We start from the raw sequence: 16,064 nt of genomic DNA on the forward strand, positions 1-16,064 counted from the left end.
CTTGCCAAATTTGTTTTCCCCCGGACCTCTACAGAGAAAATAAATATCTGCAGTCTTTTGTTCATAAACACAAACCTGCTCATAACAAGTCAATGATAATCGTCCACATTAAACCAGTAATTGTTCTGATGGACACGAACGACCTTATTTCAGAACCACGGCTGGTGTTAAGCCTGACGTCTGGGTGAATTAGCGAGTTAAAAGACAAAAAGCTCATAATCTGCACTGTTACTGTCCGTCGCTCTAAGTGCCACTTTCTATTTTGACAAGCGTGTCATCCAAACAGTATCCCGTACGATGGCGGTGTGTTTGCCCGCTGTTCATTAATCATGTCCCATCTCACAGCTGTGCTGATACCATTGTATGAATGGCAGAGGTTCCCAAAGAAATTAGATTGTCCCCCTCCTTCCCCTCTGCCACCTCATAAATCATTCCTGAAATGTGCAATTAGCAGCTACTTGTACACATTAATTATCTGTGTGAAAAGCAGCTACCTGAACCACCTGCACTGCTGATTAGCTACCTCTCTAAGGCCCACCCGGCCTTCTTCAGTTTCTACTTGCCGTGTTGCTGTATGTACATACTTTTAAAGGAGGATGCCAATTAATGGGCAGCTTTCCCTGTTTTAGTGCATCTGACACCAAACTCTGTGATGGTACGCTGGAAAAGATTTTGCAATACAAGTAACTGCAGATAATTTGTACATGTTTTAACATCTGATCAAAAGCCTGAGTATCCAAGATGTTTGGATAAATATTTATAAACATCTGTGTGGAAACTTACAGTATGTATCTAATAATAAGCTCAATCCTAAAAATGTTGGGATGGTTCAGTCTCTATTCTTACTGAAGCAATCTCAACATACTTCAGAAAAAAATGGGTTATCATGCATGTTTCCAGGCTGTGATCCTATATTTAAGTATGTATAGATTCACGTATACCCACAATACATACATACAAACTGGCTATGAAAACATAGGAAAAAAAAATCTACCATCCCCAGTTAAAACTTTTCTTTGAAATATATGTCTATTAATACAGTGCAAATACATTTTTCCTACTGCTGCCAAGTAAAGAGATCAGAGCAGGCAAGTGGAAGCATCAGGAGAAAGAGGGCTATTTCTGAAGTGTGAAAACTGCAAGGACTGAATAAAAGAACAATGCTCCATAGAACACAATGGTATAAATTACTCATGGGCATTCCAAGGGCTGGCAATGTTAAATAGATGCATTGTCCTCTCACACTAATTCACACTTTCAAAATTTTATACATTCGGATTGTTCTTGCTATGATGATATTTGCAAACTAAATGAAGGCTGGGGTTTAGAGGACTAAGCATTCTGACGTGCATTACTATCCAAAGAAGTTTCTGATGTGTTTATTTGCTGCAGTTGCTTGTTTAGTTGTGTCTGTGCTATGCAGATGAGCTGCTGACACTGGTGACAGAGAGGACAGATAACAGGAACAAGACTGTATTGTGTGCTGTGCTCTCTATCAGTTCCCCAAGTTTCCCCAGGTAGAGGGACATCTTTAACCTGAAATGACAAAGCCAAAAACTCACGATGACTCAGCTGGATGGCACAGCCCAACCAGGTGCCTAGAAGAAATATTTAGGGAATGCTTGTTGTAGACAGTTCATCCTCACATGTAAAACAGTTAAATATTTTCACTGAATTATTTGCACAAACTTTTATATTGTGCTAAATTTTAAGTTATTACTTAATTTTAACAAATTATTTATTTTTTTCCTAGATGTTAAGTGACTATGTTACAGAATCTGTAACCTTCTGTTCAAATGTGTCCACAACTATGCAAACAGACATCTGCTCATTCTTACAAAGGGCAATGACAAGTTATTTGTGTGTTCAGGACTGCATAGTGCAAATCCACCTAACACCTTTTCTTTATTTACCTGGTAGCACTGCAGACAGTGGGGGAGATGAGGGGGAGAAATGATGAAAACTTGAACTGTGCATTTTGAGAAAACTCCAGTTAATTTTTCAGTAGAAGAGCATGCTTTAACTATTACTTTTTTTTTGGTATTAAAAGCACTTGGGTTCTCATTTAAGCCTGTAATCTCAAAATGCAAGATTACTGGTGAAAAACCAAGGCGTTCACTAGGTCTTGTCACAAACAGTTATAAATGTCACTTTCCCTCAATGCAACTTAATAAGAGAAGGAATGGGACCTGACACGGCCATCATTTAATTGTATCTGCTTTATGACAGGTACATGGGTGTCTGGAGCTCCTTGGCACTACAGAAAATGAATGTAAATTAATATAGGCAAGATGGTACTGAGGAGCAGTCAGAATCTCACAGGGTAATGTCTTTATTTTTAAAGCATGTAACATTGTATTTAGAAAAAAACACACAGAACATACTCTGTTCACGGCAATTTTCAGTACAAACTGCGCACTTCCGTATTCTACACTAAACAGGACTGTGAATAATGTCATTGCTGTAACAGTAAACATGAGTATGTCTGTCACTCTAAATGCCTTAAAAATTACAAAGAAATTAAGTTAAAAGCCTAAAAATCAATATATTGTTCTATTTAATTTACTCATTATAAGATCATCCTTAAGAACCAAATCTTTAAGGTGTTACATGATGTGCTGGGGTAATTTGAGCAATTACACAGAGATTTTAAAATGCTGTGGCTGGAAGTTAATTCCTGAACTATATGTCATAGGCAGTTCAGAAGACTGTTTTTCTCCCCAACTCAATTTCACCAATGTATCTATACCTAAATGATAGCAACGATGATGCAGGGCTTATGTTTTATCTGCAGTAACCACTGAGTTGCTGATACTATGTCAAGATATTTGCTCTACATTGTCCAGTGACCAGCCCAACACGAACGTTTGATTAACATCTTCCAAATGAAAATACCATCCATACATATGACTAATATATCTATGGTTAGCTAATACCCCATGAGACACAGAAATAATATGCCTCAGGGAATACAGCCATGCAGTATGTGTAAGAATGCACGCAGCATGCATCTGCTGGCCTCTGACTGTGAGAAAAAACTCACAGGGCGGAATATGATTTTTAAAAACAGGTTACATTTATTGATAGGATTCTGCAGTCTGAAGTTATGTATTTCCATTTAGCAAACTTCAGGAGCCAAACGCTTCATTTAATTTGTATACTCAAGCTTCTATTGACCCGAATAGGAATTGGCTTGATATCAACGAAGTTCTCTGCACAGAATTAAAGAATGACTGCATTTGCAGTAAAAGATATTCCCTTTTTAATTTGAGTAGAATTAAAAACATTTAGGGCTGTTGCCTGTATCAGTTACATTGCCCATCACCTCCTAAGGGAATTACAGAAACTGTTGTTTTTCCAGGCAACTGTGTTGCCTGTAAAAGCTGCTGAAGGGTTTCTTTTTTTCCTCCCCCTTTTTTTGTCAGCGCTCTGATGTACAAGAACCTTTACATACAAGGGTGAAGGAGAAGGCAATGCATGACACCAGGGCGTGCAGTCCTGCACAGGCACCGTCTGCAGAACCCGTACGCCACTCAGAAAGAAAAAATTGCGTAGGGCTGGACGGATGGTCTCAGTACAGTGCAGTCCTTCCGATGGGGACTCCAGTGAGCTCCCTCGTCCCAGGGCTGGAGTATGGGCTGCAGTTCACAGTCCCTATAGCTCATGGCACCGTATGTGGTTAAGCAGTGTGTGCTTTGGCCAAAGAGAACAATTATCTGTAATACTAAATTTTGATATTTGTAGCTTGACAGTAATCAAAGGATTATAGCAGAGTTTAGCCAGTTGTAGAAATCAGGGTAATTTTGCTTGCTTCAGTTTAAAGCGATAAGGCACTCTTAAAAGGTCAGTGTCCATTGGTATGCTGCAATGGGCCACCTTGGCTAAAGTCACACACGTATGAACCCTTTAAAACAGGGCAACTTAATTCAGTCATTGGAGTAGAACAACGGCAATTACTCATCAAGACCTACAGACCAAAGTCAGAGCATTGGTAGATCAGAAGGTGATATTAGCAGCATTTATCAAATCCATCTGCAGGGCCCACCAGAGAATTCACAGCTGTGAAAGGGAGATGAAGTTTCAGACCAAAAAGAGGAGATAAGCATACAGAAATGACCTTAGAGGATTAAAATATGTGGTCACTGGTCACTGTAACCTCCTTTGCCAGTCTTGTGTAGCACACGATTTTTTTCAAGAGACTCTGGAAATACAGTAATTTTATCCAGCTTCCCAGTCAAAGAAAAATATTTAGAAACTGATTCAGCAGTCTACCGACTTCAAACAAAGGTCTGTGAAAATGCTGATCCCTCCCACTTACCCATGAAAATGTCATACACAACTCTGCTCTAGCCTTATTTTAAAGCTACTGTTTTCTCTTGTTAAGACTTTGTAAAATGACCCATTACTATATATTTTGAATCTTAATTTCCTTTCTCTCATGAAGCCATTCTTTAAAATTGTGTTTCACAGAAAAAAGCCAAAATTACTGAACATAAATGTACCACTTACACTGCTTTTGAATATTATTATATTTCTGCATATTTCTGAGAATTTGTCTACGCATCCTGAAAGGCACTGTTGTCAAATCATAAACTCCTACATAAATGTGGGTATACGGCACCCACAGAAACTGCACCAAATATACTTTTCTTAGCATTAGAAGAGTTAGGCACAGGCAGTATAGGACTGTTGGCACCGAAGGCTCCCTGTGCCTGTACTAATTCAGAAAATCTTTGATTTCAGTGGAAGCTCCCCCAGGAAAATGCTGTTTTGTTATTGTTTTGACAATATGCCTCTCTCTCAGGCGACATTCCAATGGTTTAAAGGACACGAACATTTTCTACTAAGTATTTCAACTTTTTCAGAAAACTGCTCTGGAAAATGCATTTAAAAATAGTATTTCTAGTATGGAAATATTTAGATTGCTTAAAATGTCTAGAAAGAACAACACTTTCCCTTGATGTCTATTGATCACTAGACTAATTACTGGAGACTACTATTGGCTCTGTCTCATTAGAGCTTCCTTTTCTGTCTCCTTGCCTGATGTCTCACATTCCCACATTTCTCATCCTCCTCATACCCCCCAAGCCTGGTTTGCGCTGCAGGGCCCAGGCAGGGGTGGAGATGGCTGCAGCTGCACAGCCTGAGCCCCGAGGACCACAAGGCACAGGTTCTTTACTGGTGGAGGAGTAGCACCATGATACCAGACACAGTAAAGCTGTACTGACTTTCCAAAGCGGTGATGTGCTCAGCTGATGGGTAGGGCAGGGTAAGCGCCCAGCACGCTGCAGAGGAATGTGCTCGAGACTCGGGGCTTTCAGCTAGCATCAAGGTCTAACACAAACACTTCTCAGAGTTCATATGCTGCAGTATTTCTCATTCTGAAAGGCACTTAGTGCCTTATGATGTCTGTTGGTCCTGTAAGACACACGCACCTGAACACTGATTTGGATAAAACTGCTTTCAAACTTTTCCAATTATGTAGCCCTTACATTTTTCCAGTGGAGGCTGTAGCCCTTTTAGACATTTCACAGGCTTGCATTTTGCATATCATCTTGGTTTTCCTAATTGCCCTGTGTGGATCCTTTCAATCCATGTCCATGGGCTTCAGGCTGAAATTACTAGGATGGATAAGCTGTAAGTTAAACCCCAGGGCTCAGTCACCCCTCTGATCAGCAACATGCAGCAGAGAATCCAGATCTGACCTTGGCATATTTTTGTTACTTGAAAAAAAACCCAACCAACCCAGAATCCCGTTGTACTACTCAGGCGATTAGTTCTCAATAAGGAGACTAAACTTAAGAATATGTAAAGAATAAACTAGTTAGTTAAGAAGTTAAAAGCACTGAATCAGGTTAAGTAAAGAGTCTCACTCATGCAGCAGCAGTTACCTGCATTAACATTCTGCTGACAACAAAAGCACCCTGTCACATCCCAAGGGCTCCTTGCCGAAACGCTGCTCTGCAGAAGCAAATTGGGTCCCATCCCTCCCGCTTTACACCGCCTGACGAAGAGCCCAAAGCATCTGAAATGCAGCACAACCGCTCACAGCTTTCAAACACAGAGACTACAGCTCCCATCATCCTATGCTCCAGCCTGATTTCTCCAAAGAATGTTATTTGCTCTTTAGTACATCAATATGATGTGAAAGCAATGAGGACCTCCTGGCGAGTGCCAGTTCTCAGTGTCTCTACCAGCTGGTCAAAGTCTGAATGCCTGCTTCCTGTTTTCTAATGGTAAAAAGTAGATTTTGTCACTCACTCTCCTGGGATGCCTGTGCCTACCTTGATTTAAAAATATTGACTCTGCAAAACTGCATTTGTGCAAACTACCTTTTTCAAAACTTTACAGGAATAGACACTTTAACATTATTGTAATTAATTCATAAACTGTGCACAACAGCTTGTAATATAGCTCATTCAAAATGGCAAGAACGACTGAGTGTATGCTAATTTTAAAACAAAAAGATTTTAATTAGGAAAATCCTGCTTGCAAATGTGACAGATTCAGTGGATTACTTCATGAAACTTTACATGTCTGTTACTGTGAAAACGTAACATGAATTTGTACCATTAGGGAGTGAAAACCAGCATGCATTGTCCTGTCAAATTGTCAGTTTGTGAGCTGCAATTTGAAAAAAAGCATAGAAATATGTTGAATACAGTTTTAGTGTTAGTTCTAGAGTGACAAAAAAATGGAACTTTCTTGGAGAAAGACTATGATCCATGTTTCTTACTTGGGCTAAACTCCCACTGTGGGTTGAAACCTCTCCTGAACAAGGCCTGTGAGGCAGGCTTGGCTGACACGAGATTTCTGGGGAACGGGCAGGACCCCAGAGGCACCTGAACACCCAGTGTCCCACTCCAAGGGGGTGTTTGGGGAGCTCTGGGCATCCACGCTGTCTTCCCCATGTACAATCGAGCAACTTGAAAGGTCATCTAAAACTTCCAGACACCTAAAATTTGAGGTGTTTCTGTCCCAGAGGGGATTCAAATTCATACCCCTACCTCTCTGGAGCTGCCAGGTGCCTGCAGGCGGAGGAGCCTGGGAAGGGAAGGGAAGGCAGGGAGGGAGCACCTCCTGCCAAGCCCAGGCCTGGGCACGCAGACGCCCGCAAGCAGCAGGGCAGTGAGAGATGCCGAAGGCCACTCTTGGGATCAGAGGAGATCTGGATTCCAGCCTCTTCTTCCTATACTGTTTTTCTTTCAACACCTATGTAATGTTAAATACAATACCAGGGACCAGAGCCCATATCTCTGCATCCTCTTGCATGTCACAAAGGTTAAAAAGGGTGCCCCTAGGCGAAAGCATGTTAGCAGATCATACTGACTACAGGCTGGATTATAGAGTGCAAATACAGATGTTGGACCTCTTCTTTAGGTGATCCTTAAACAACTACCAATGCCTAAAAAAATAAATATAGCACAGTACATCTGAATTAGCCTTAGGACTTACAATAGCTGTATAGAACAGGACAGGGGGACAAAAGGTCACAAAACAATATTTTTAACTTTGTGATATGGGCAAATTCTACACCAGAATAATACATTTATCTGGAACATGAAGCTGCCGGTAAATAGCTAAGCCAGCACATCTGGATTGACTTCTGCTGCAATCTGGCTTTACATTTATGTTTGCTAGTGAGAACAATTTATTGATAATATTTCCTATCTCTGTTATTACTCATTTTGCAGTTTGTCCAATGGCATATCAACTAACCACTAACTTAAGCAAATGCAATTCCAAGCATGAGAATACTGTTTTTGAGTAAAGGAATAGTGCTCGAAGCCATTTTCCTACTAGTACTTTATGAAAATCAGGCATCTCAGATGACCACCTTAAATAAAAGAGGCAGTTTCAGGATGCATAGGATTTCCTTATGACCAGTCCTAGGTAACAATTGTCCTAAGCAATCAATTTCCTTCCTCTATCCTAATTTGCCCTTATACATCATATTCAAGATTTTATCTGGACAGGGGCTGGTTGGCTCAGTGGATAAACCTCTGCCTTTTCACCTCTGGGATCATGGTTCAAGTCAAACCCTGATGAAATGCATTTGATCGTCCTAATCTAGTTCTTAGTGGACAGTATTCCCATTATCTTTAAAAGGGTCAGAGCCAAGGCCATTGGGAAGAGTGCATTGTGCTATATCTTGTCTGTTGATTAATACATTTTCAGTGATGCCAGATCCTTAACCTCCATGAGCACACATATTCTCACAAAAAGCTTAATAAAGGTCCCTCATGGACTAAACCTTTCTTCTCAATTTGCGTATCTTTTCAAGATTTCCTGGCAGTATTAAAAAAACCCACAAATAAATTACTCATAATTTAAAAGTATGTTTGCCTGAACTGTTTGTAATAACAACTCTAAGTTAACTAGCATGATACCAGATCACTTTAAATCATTACTTGGCATAGGGAGAACAAGACCTTTATAACTCAGTCCATTTTTACAGCACATTGTAATTTTCTTCTCAGACCATATCAGTTCAAGCTAAACAGACACACAGAATAAAGGGAACCTACCCTTGAAGGCTGATTTCACTATTTGAAACATAGAAATCGAGTAAGAATGTGCTCTCTGTAGAAGTTCACTGTTTGTTCTCTGCAGCAAGAGGACTGCTGAAGGACCACTGATAACAACGTGAAGCTCTTTGCTTATTTTTTTCCATTATAATAACAACTAAAGTAAGAAATCGAACCACTTCCATTTCATGAATATCTAGGCTGGAGATCACTGGGCTTTTCTGTGTAACTATCTCAAATCTGTTTTGGAATTAATGCTGGTAACAACAACAGTGTCCTCTGAACCATCTGATTATCCAGGAGCTACTGTGCGGCTGGCACCCTCGGTCTAACCTCTTCTACCTCCAAGCAGCAGAGGCCAGGGGAGCAGTCGAGATCACGGACTGCCAAGGCACATGTCCCTGCGAGAGCGGGGCCGGCGCTGCCCAAGGGCAGCAGAGGACAGCAGGAAGGAGTGACGACCGGTGTAAGCACGGCTATAGAATTAGTCACCAGTTTCCATGAACATCAACGGACAAAAGAGAATATCATTTTAGTAGGAACAACACCAGGTTCAACTCTTAAGACAATTAATTCACTGATTACTTTTATTACACAGTTGTGGTCAAAATCTTAAGGACAGTACGTTAGTTTCTATCTGGATTGATTCTTTAATATGGTTCATACGAAAGACAGGAACGTATGCACCATTTCTCATTTCCAACTGTGGTTAAAGATTATAGAATTATTCCTAATAACTAAATCACTCCTCTGTAGTCATTAAGAGTTCCTACATTCTTACTATATATTTATTTAACTGACTACTGAAGAAACAGCATTTAGCTTGCGGTTCTTTTGTACAAATCAATAACATGATTGTAATTTTTTCATTAAATAATTATCCCTGGCTTGCTTTTCTTTTGATTGTTTTGAAATTAATAGGGAACTCCTAAACACAAGATACTTTGAAAAAACCACTTATAGCCTGATTTATCACAAATGATTAAGGAATTTGAAACAAAAACAGTGAAAGTGTAGATTTATTCAAGAACTCCCTGCGCACTGCTACTCTCCTGAAAGCATCGGCATGCTAATTTTGATCACTTGAGAGCTGGCAAATCCAAAGCTACGACCAAATTTTGTGGGAGTAATGTACTGGTGAGTTAGCGTAAGGTCAGAAGAGTGGACAGCACTGCAGACCCTCTCGGGAAGCCTACGGAGAAGGCCTGGGCATTCCCCAAGTCCCCCCTTGCGTGGGGACTCATCGTGCTTTCTGGGTGGGTGAGGAGCAGGAGCACAAAAGAGGAGTGGCTGGGATATGGTTGCTGTTCCCAGCTTGGGGCTGCCGCCTCTTGAAGGGTGTAAGCAACCAGTTCAGATCAGAGAAGCCTCATCTGTTCTTTAACCACTGTTCATGGGCAAGTCTCTGGAGCAGGGGGACACAACAGTGCTGTACGGCACAGCTTGGCTATATCCTACCGTCAAGGTCAGAGGTGTTAAGCTTTTTCTAATTCAAAAGCAACAACTTAAACTGGAATCTGTCTGACACTAAGGTGAAACTGTACATGTTGTACCTCCTCTTGTCCCACCTTCCTCATTGCCGCTCCGTAACACCCTTCCCCATAGCACCTAGACACGGTAGTTCTGTTGTAGTTACGGGAGTTACACCCTGGTCCATCTGATGTACTATAACTTTGGCGTGCAATTCAGAACATACAAATTAAATACTAAGACAATTTCACATTATTGCTACAGCTATTTTCAAATAGGTTTTCTTTTTTTGCTATCACTACACAGCTGGATAAATCTGGGTGTTCCTTTCTGAAATAAAATGATGCAGAATGGTCATTGCACTTCAAGGTAATAAATATAGGTAATTGCTAAGTTAACGTTGGAATAAGCTGCAGATAAGTCTGGATAAGATACAGATTAGTTTGGAAAAATTAGACCTGACAGATTGCTGTATGCATTTCAAACTGAATTTCTGTTGAACAGATAATTTGTATCTATATCAGATTTTTCATAAAAAAATACTCATTTTTATAAATATATCCTAAGATTCTTTTTGTTGATTGCAATGTAAAAAAGAAGGAATAACTGTGTATGGATAATGATAAAGTAGCCTGTTGATAATAAATATTTGTCAGGTCTTGTCACATCTGTACACATTCCAATGTTACTGAAGAGACACCACACTGATAAAAAAAAATACCCTCAGAAAAATCAATGGATTTTGAGCTAAAGCAGTTGCTAAACACACAGAAAACATCTTTATCCAACAGCCATAGTGCTGTGAAAATTCCCAAGCCTTGCATTGGTACAGCTAAGGAAAATTTAATCTTCCCAAATACTCATCAGGGCACTCCATCCTGCAGACCTGACAGCCCCACTTATAATTAATTATACAATTTCGATGGGAATATCGACTAAACAAAGCTATAAATCATAGAAAAAGTCAATAGGCATGGACACATTCAATCATGTCCCGACCAATGATTACTACTCTTAAAATACAATAATTATTTTCAGGAGCCAGCTTGAATTAAATTTCTGTCAGGCTGGTACAAGACCGGCGGTTGATGAAGGATGCGATGGATTTTTTGGGTTGAATTCGGCACAGAGACATTTATCCTTTTAGATAGGTAGTTTGTTTTTAGTGATCATGGTGCTGCGTGTTTAACTAGACCATGAAGATTAGATTATCTCCAATGGCTCATTATATCGTTTATCTTTTCCTTCCATGTTTGATCTGGAAGATTTCCCGCTTCTTGATGCATGAATGAAATGACTGCTGATTTTGAAATGGAATGTGCTTAAGTGGGATTCTGCCTATGCCTTCACGCACCACGTCCATGTATGTAAAGTCAACCAGCAGTCACCCGAAATACCACTGGGATGTGGTAAACAGCAGCAACAAGAATAGCTTTGCTCAGCTTCGGAAATGTACTGGGAAAAAATAAAAATGACACACGTTTGAGTTATTTTTAAAAAAGCTAAAAAAATTATTATACTAATACACAAGAGGAAAATCTGGGACAGGAATGGGATTAGTATGGAAACAGAAATTGGGATTAGTATTATTACTTTGAATTAAATGTCCCCCAAACTGCAAAACATCAGTGAAAGAAACGTTACGTATCTCCCAAGGATGCATTCACCTTGTAAATTTAAAAAAAACCTAACTCCAAATCAGCTTATCTCCCAGTAACTGTGTTTTTAAGATATGTTGCCTACACAGGTATTTCTCGTGGTGAGCATATGTGCCATGCATGCTGTGAGAAGGGACAGCAGTCCCAACAAACAGGATGGATGTCTACAGATGCTGAAAGGAGAAACAGATCCTGACTTTTCTCACGAGTCTAACTCATCAAACGCTTCTGACCTCAAGAACTGAGTGAGATCTCAGATTCTCACGTGGAATTAATCTCCTAGGTGTAAATCAGCTTAAAAACAGAGAGGGTTATAGGGCTTCAGCTGTCCTCCTTGCTCTGGATCCTTGCAGACAGCCCTCCAAACAGCCCAGTCCTCTATGAACAGCAAGAGAATAAGCCATAGGTAGGAGAGAAGAAGAGAGAGAGGGGAGAGTCATGGATCCTGTGTACATCCCATTCCTAAGCAAAAAGTAGCAATACACTGTGTGAGCAGGCACAGCGTGTAATTGATAGAGTGCAGCAAAACCAAGAGGTGGGACTAGGGCAAACATGAAGAGGTGTTCAAAAAAGCTGAGACACAGAAGATTAATCCCTTGTCTTCTTTTATTTTGGGTATGAGGAAGGAAGGTAAAATTCAGTCACCCTGAGGAAAGGACTGAAGAAAGAAGGGGAAACTTGGCTACATTGTCAGCCTGCACAAACAACTTTGACACACACAGTTTCCGCAGAACACACAAAATTTTCTGAAGATTTTGTGTAGTGTAGCTTGCCCTATTTGTATAGGTCAGAATATTCAACATACGAATGCCGTTAGTTTATGCACACATAGGCAGGTCAAGACCTGACACAAGCTAGCGTAGCTCTTCTGATGTCAAGTGAAGTTGGGCCAGTTTCCACAAGCAGAGGGTCTGGCCTATGACATCCACAATAAGACTCCCGCATGCCATATGCACATTCCTGATTTTTATCTGGGTGTAACCATTTTTTTTTTTTTCTTTGGGATGCTTAATGTTTTTCCTTTAGATACGTAACTCCTAGGCACCTTAGATGGAATTGAGAAAGTGCAAGAAGTGATATAGAGATTTTCCAAAATGAAGTGGCTACATTTTGAAATAAAATCACCTTAAAGAAGATATAGAGCCATACAGAAAAATTGTAGTCCTCATTACAAATCAGAACGTTAGTGTTCCCTGTCTGCTTTCTCCAATTAGGAAGCCCAATATGATTTGCCACAGTGCCAGTCTGCTGCAGGGTTTGAGCTTTGTAGTCTATTTATTCATGTGTTTCTATTATTCTTTGTAGACTCAGAAGACCCAGATATTTTCAGAACAGCTTTGCATTAAGGGCTTTTCCTAAGTTACTACGGTGCACAATGAAGAGCTAGTAAAGAAAGGGGATGCTTGAAGAAATGCAGACCAGAGGACAGAGAAGAAAAGTGAATTCACATATATTTAATTTACAATTTTTTTCTGTGAAAAAGAAGGTAAACAGATGCCAAAGTTAAGAAGCTGTACACAAAATAGCTGGCTAAACTGAGGAGGAAATTTGGAACAGTTATTGTGTTGGATGAATTATCTCTTCTCATTCTGTAGACAGAAGGGCCGATAAGGATAAAAGGGCTGGTAGAGAAACGCAATTAGTATGTGAGTTTCCAACTTACTCCTTCAAAAGTGTTTAGCAGTGAACTTACCGCAGTGCCATTGTTATCTCTAAATACGTCTTGATTAAAATAGTCAAAGAGCTTCTTTTCTAATTGTAGCATAACCTAAAAAAAATAGAGGAGAAAGGTCAGCAAAGCTCTTGGACTCAGCTACCTAATACACAGCTGTTGGAAGTGACCCTTTTAGAGACATGCAACCCTTTAAAACTACATGACATTTCTACATGTCTAAAGCTCCTTGTCAGCTTGCCCATTTGGTTGACTGGCAATCACTTAAAAAGATCCAATTAACTGAGCATTAGGTGTGACAATCTATATCCCTCCCCTCCCTTTAAATTATCAGTTTGAAACAACTATATTCATGCTTTGTAGAAAAGAAAGTGAACATTCGACAACATTTCTATTTACACAGGGTGTACAGAGGGCATTAAGTTGTTTACCTTTCGGTCATTATCAGATTCACGAAATATTAGCTTGACTACTTCATTTGTGTCAGCTGCCCGGATAGTCTGCATTGTAGCCTTTGCACATAGTGTCTAACAAAAAAACACAAAAGGAGAAAGGGAAACTAGTTTATATGAAACATAAGGCCACATTTAATTGAACTTTATCAACCTATGTATCTTCAATGCCCACCTGAGAATATGATTTGCTGTAGGTCAAAATACAAAGCATTGCTAATTTAAGTCACTTCCACTCATGATGGATTTAAAACAATAAACTGAATTATGTTTGGGGAGAAACAGGCAATATTAAGAAAATATCAATCAGATAAGTCAAATACTCACTTAACTTACCACCACGCACATTACTTTTAAACATCCTCAAAAGCCACTTCCTACACCTAATGCCTCCACAGCCCCACCAGTTTCTGTACCACATTCTTAAAAGGTGATAACTACATTGGCACTACAGTTCTGTGGGTTAACTCTTGTTTGCAAAAACTTCTGCCTTGTCCATGAATGTTCCGAGTATAATTTAAAAGTCCCAGCAACACTTACACAATCTGACAGTAAGTTTCACAGTTTACTCTGGATAGCAAATTCCCCATGCATCATCCTTTTAAATAAGAGGCAACATCCCATCTCTAGGTGTTTTGAGGACTGGGTGTCTAAAACATATTCTCAATCAACACTTTATCAGGCACAGAGGCACGAATTTCCAAGGAAGTGTCAGGCCTCGATTCACTTGCCATTCACCTGGCTGGGGCCCAGTTTCAATGGCAATCAAAGCTGACCTAGAGAATAATACAGAAGAGGTTGTTTAAAGGGCTTGCTCTGTTGCATTCTAACAGGTGAAAATCTGGAGCTTTTAGCAAAGCAGTTAGGTATATATTTAACTTAAAAATGTACTTTAGATTCACTGAACCCATACTTTCAGTGAAGCTTTAAGTACGTTAAGTGCTCTGAAATGCAGAAATAGACTACATCTTAACTGTGGGGTAGGCAGGCTTCACAAAGTGCTCTGTAGTTATCCAGCTTGGGCAAAGCTACCAGATGGTGTGTAATGCTACCCCAGCCTTGGGCTGCCGGAAACCACAAGGCAGAAGACAGAAAGGGGAACTGAGAAAACCTTGGCATTACTCAAAGGCAGTGAGAATATGGCCAAGATGTGCACCCACACCTGGGAGGCAGTTCAGCATCCTTCGCTACAGCTGAGGCACAGGCTGCTGATAGGATCTATGCACAGCCCTTCATAAGGATATTGACAAAGACGGTCCTTCTGAATAAAAGCTTATTTTGCTAGAGGTTCTTAACAAAAGCCTGATAAAGAAGGTAACTCAGTCAAGAAGAGGCTAAGAGGTGACTTCCCTGCTCTGCGCGTTTCCATTCCTTTTCATAATGGCCAGACAACAGATTTTCATTTTGCATAATATTCACTTATAAAGTTAAGTATGTTCTGCGGTAACAAGGTAATAGAATTTCAGATCCTGCTACATGCTTGTTTCTCTCACAAGCAGGAATACTTATATTGGGATTCATTATTAGAAGTGCAGTATCTGTCAGACACAATGCCAGGAAACTACAGCTTACTTCTCAGCTCCCCATTCTGCATTTCTTCTGAAGGAAGAAATGCACGCCAAACATGTCTTTACACAAAAGTCCATCTGCTTCCAAATATTTTAGATCTCAGCTGAGGTCACCAGTGCTAGGATGGAAACAATCTGTCAACGGGCTTTTGCCCCCCTTTGATAGACAGACATTAAAAACCCGACCCTTGATAAAGGCCCCCCTGTGTTGCCATAGTACAAACAAAAAGCAACAAGCTAAGCAATTTCATTTTTAAAGGGTAAGTTGAGCTTGATTCAGTGAAAATGAAATACAAATCCGCTTTTTTTCTTCGAGCCTGTGAGCCGAACAGGAGCCGATTCCCCACCTCACTGAACAAACGATGGACAAATTTTTCTCGATTTGTTCCCCCCCCGCGCCCCCCAAAGCCGTGCCATCTCTACAGACGCCCGACTCCGGGTCCTGTCCTGAAAAAACTCGGCACGCTCACGGCACCAGGGCGGCCGCAGGTGCCTGCGAAGGCAGAGCCTCCGCAGGGCCACAGCTGCGGGCCGCCCCCGGAGCACGTCCTCTGTGCTGCCGAACGCAAGGCGCTTTTTGAGGGGCTTGCGCGAGGAGGGGGTGCCGGCGCCGGCCGGCGGGGCCCAGCTCTGCCCGGCAGGCAGGGGCAGGGGCAGGGGCAGGGGCGCGGCGCGGCACGGCACGGCGGGGGGGCCGCCGCGCCCGGGCCCCCCCC

General features: G+C 40.9%; 1 protein-coding gene across 1 annotated transcript in view; it reads right to left on the reverse strand.

Annotated features, from left to right (window-relative positions):
* INPP5A (inositol polyphosphate-5-phosphatase, 40kDa) overlaps window positions 1-16,064 on the reverse strand; it is a 198,356-nt gene that overhangs the window by 27,493 nt on the left and 154,799 nt on the right. Inside the window, exons 10-11 of the mRNA XM_010582007.1 lie at window positions 13,760-13,855; window positions 13,350-13,424 (exon numbers count right to left, since the gene is read on the reverse strand). Coding sequence (XP_010580309.1) covers window positions 13,350-13,424; window positions 13,760-13,855 — 171 coding nt within the window. The remainder of the gene's footprint in view (window positions 1-13,349; window positions 13,425-13,759; window positions 13,856-16,064) is intronic.

Source organism: Haliaeetus leucocephalus, unplaced genomic scaffold (genome assembly GCF_000737465.1).
Source record: "Haliaeetus leucocephalus isolate CR32 unplaced genomic scaffold, Haliaeetus_leucocephalus-4.0 Scaffold830, whole genome shotgun sequence".
Lineage (NCBI taxonomy): Eukaryota > Metazoa > Chordata > Aves > Accipitriformes > Accipitridae > Haliaeetus > Haliaeetus leucocephalus.